The sequence below is a fragment of the Mytilus edulis genome, chromosome 2 (genome assembly GCF_963676685.1).
Source record: "Mytilus edulis chromosome 2, xbMytEdul2.2, whole genome shotgun sequence".
In the NCBI taxonomy this organism is placed as follows: Eukaryota; Metazoa; Mollusca; class Bivalvia; order Mytilida; family Mytilidae; genus Mytilus; species Mytilus edulis.
The window spans coordinates 72,213,158-72,217,066 of record NC_092345.1 but is presented as its reverse complement, the minus strand read 5'-3'; the positions used below and the strand labels follow the sequence as shown (position 1 = coordinate 72,217,066).

The 3,909-nt window shown below is 33.0% G+C and overlaps 1 protein-coding gene across 1 annotated transcript; it reads right to left on the bottom strand.

The window, feature by feature from the left end:
• Positions 1-545: 545 nt before the first annotated feature.
• On the bottom strand, positions 546-1,730 carry LOC139511004 (acetylcholine receptor subunit alpha-like). Its single transcript, XM_071297569.1, has one exon. The coding sequence runs from the start codon at positions 1,728-1,730 to the stop codon at positions 546-548; it is 1,185 nt and encodes a 394-aa protein (XP_071153670.1).
• Between the last annotated feature and the right edge of the window lie 2,179 nt (positions 1,731-3,909).

The window sequence follows — 3,909 nt, the reverse complement described above, 5'->3', positions numbered from 1 at the left end:
GAATTGAGTCGAACATCTTTGCGACCAGGTTATATAAGGGTTTTTTTAAAGTATATTTGTAAAATTGAGACAGCCTGCGTTATCAACTCTTAAACTTCGTACTTTATTTTGCCTTTGTAACTGCTTCACTGATGAGTCTTTTGTAGACGCAACGCCCGTCTGGCGTAAATACAAAATTTAGTCCTTGTACCTATGATGAGTTTATCTGTATAAGCTTGCATTAATCCTAATGATCTGATTGACTATTTCGGAATATCGTCAGTCAATGATATGAAGTAGATGACTGGTTATTTTTTCTTCTTCTCCATTTTGCACTGGATGTACAATTTGACATGGTTATTTTTACATCTTCCTGGTTTATTTTTTTCTGCACGCTGCACCTTTACTTTTGTCTTTAAAAATATCCGCCCCTTTTTTTCTTACAGTTTGGACAATGATATTTGATTTCTTTGCCTTTTCGAACAAGTTAGACTATGCATACTGTCGGATTTGTTTAACAGCATTACTCGAATTAGAAAACTGTTCATTCAGCAACATACAAAATTTTACCTTCGAGAAATATCTATTACAACGCCGCTACAAACAAATATGAAAAGTGTAATATAAGAGACAAGGGCAATACGGTCAATCATTCTTGCAACTTGCTGCCAGTTGACCTTGTGTAGATAATTTTCTTTCTTCTTTTCGCATTTTTCTCCATCTAAGTCTTTTTCAACGTGAGCATTTATCAGTTCTGATGATACTTGCTTATGGTTACTTCTAAAAAATTTATCTATTTGTACAAATTTCACTATCCAGTTAGAGATGACCTCCTCGTCCGACTTATGATAGATGTTGCCGCTAATAATTACAGTAATGACTATAAGACCGCTATAACATAGATTCAGTAACAGTGCAATGCAAATGGCGGACATTCTCGGTATTGCTGTAGCTGGAAGCATATTCTGTGCAATCGTTAGAAACATTACATTTGCTAACAATAGTGTAACTGAAAATCCAACCCTTTCACCCGAATCCTGTGGCAAAAGAAATACAAATAAATTTAGTAATGCTAAAAACATTACAGGGAAAATGAGATTCATTACATAATACAAAGAACGACGTTCAAAGTGGGTTTCAATTTGCACAAGCGGACTAAAATTACTGGTATTGGTCGCAACAGCCGAAGTGTACATTAATTCCCATTCATTGTTAAATTGAAAAAAGCTGATGTCGACATCAGTTCTGCTCGTCGTAAAAGTAAGTTCTTCTGAACTGTACCCCCATATCATAACTTCCATTTCACACATCTGTGTATCGAAAGGGTAATACGTTGTGTCCATACTACAAGTATATTCCAAATTAAGACCTGGAGTCCATGTAACCAGACCTGTGTGGTTAACACGAACATAGGTACCAGCGGCTCCAAAAAATTTAAATTCCATAACAGAATTAGCATTTATAACAGGCGGTTTCCATACTTTTTCAAGTGGTATGACTATGGTTTCTATAGAAGTGTAATGGGATGGTGTCCATTGCATATTTACGTCAATCCATTGGAAAATAAAATACCCTGCAACTGCAATAACTCCCTTTACACTGTCTATTCCATTCAGATTAAGTAAATTTAATGCAAATGAAACATCTACTGGTTGTGATTTGTTCCATTGTGGCAATATAACTTTATTATATCCGTTCATCAAATCTTTATGCAATCTATCGATTTCAGTAAAATAAGATGCGTTGATCATTCGAAAGGCTAAAAGTAGTACTAATAACAATCTGTGCAACTGAGACATTTGTGGCTTTAAAAGTTGACACTAATCCTTTTTCAGTGATGCCACGTATCACATCAGTGAAACTTAAAAACTGTGTGTGGTGTATATCTCATTAAGTTTAAGGGTAAAACGCAATTGCAATTATATGTGACGGCTTTTCGTAAATGATGTTACATCTCCTTGTCACTGAGTGATGCTATGTTTGCTTTACCATACATTATGACTATCCTCTCGCAACAATTAGTACCCAAATGTTTATTTGAATTGTTACCCACGTTGTAACATTTTAATTCACTCTATAAAAGATTAATTATTATAATTGATTTTTACTTAATCATCGTCCATTTATGATCATATGTATATTGACTCCATCTTTAGAACGAATTCATGTTTAAACTTAAGTAATGGGAATGGTTCTTTCTCTTTGTCTTTTTTAAATATTTAACAAAGGAGAAATTGTAACTTTATTATTGAACAATAAATATTTCAGCTTTAGACTTGTTTACTTAAACCGTTTGATTCTTGAAAGTGTAATACGTACTTACGGAATATTTCGATTCTTCATGGCTTAATGGTTCACCATTTAAAGATAAGGGGATCCGATAGTTATGATTGTCAAAGAGACAATATTCCACCGAAGACCAAAAGACAATGATGTGAATAAATATACATGTCACCATGTGTTCTTCAACATAGAGACTATATAGACTCAAAATAGCCTTAATAGCTCTTTTGAATGTATTTAAATGGCAAATTATAACCAAAATATTCGACAAAAATAAGGAAATGTCTGTACCGAGTCAGGAATATGACAGTTGTTTTCCATTCGTTGAATGTGTTTATGCTTTTGATTGTGCCATTTTATAACTTTCCGTTTCGAATTTCCCTTGGAGTTAGGAATTTTATTTACCTTTTACAAAGTCATAAAAGTGAAAGATATCCAATTTTGTAATAATGTGTATACATAATGAACTACTCTAAATACAAAATGTTCTATAAAATTTTCGATAATACTCCTCGTTTTACTTCAATGAGTAAGAAAAGAAATGAGATTTTATTTCTTTGTGTGAGACTGTGACATATTTAAGATTATTGTTTGTGGCATTTGTTATATGTGTTTTAAAAGACAAAACCAATCACAATCAGAAGAATTGGATAACTTTTGCCCCTTGTGGCCAGATAGAGCGGTACAACAAGTCCAAACTAACATCAGGTCGTAGTAGGCATTTCTGCATTGTTTGTTTTTCATTTCTCTCCATCGGCACTTGAAATGAATGGAAAAATATAATTTCAAACAGGGTTCCGTTTAAATGTCACATGTCCAGTGTAATCTGTTACCTCCACTGTCATTGTCTTCATATCTTTACCATCTCATCATTTGTTAAGAACCTTAAGATTAAAATTACTATTAAGTTTGATTTCAATTGGCACAACCATTCTTTGGGGTGATCCGAATTTTCATCCAAATCGTCTTTGCGAAAATAGAAAATTATTATGACAGACAGCAATCAAATCAATCCAATTGTGTAATGAGTACATGCTCCTATACTAAGGCAGGTATATGAATATTGTGTTGGAGTTAACCATGTATGTCGGAGGGTTCAATCCTCTTTTAACATAATATGAGGATGTTATAATACATTATATGAGCAATTTGTTTTTAAAAATGCTGAAAAGAGTTGCAATCACAAAACAAAATATTACATAATGACAACACTCAACTACTACAAAGATGAACGAAAAACAAAATGACAATACTCAACGATACCCGCTGAAATGGTCAAAATGTACCGATCCATTAACAGAATAAGTAATATTGAAAAGGAGTTTTATTTTAGTGTGTGAAAAATATGCCACTATATTAAAAAGAAAGATGTATATGAAAACTTCTTATTTGAGAAGACCATCCAGTTTCAAACTTGTACATTGTAAATCCATAATGTAAAAGAATGGAATAATTTAGGAAAATATTGCTTACAAATAAACGTATTCTCGCTGCAATGAAGACCTATTGGTGACCTTCTGATGTTGTCTGTTCTATGGTCGGGTTGTTGTCTCTTTGACACATGCCCCATTTCCGTTCTCAATTTTATTATACATTTGTAATTAGAAATTAAAATCATAGGGAACATGTGTATTAAGTCTCAAGTTG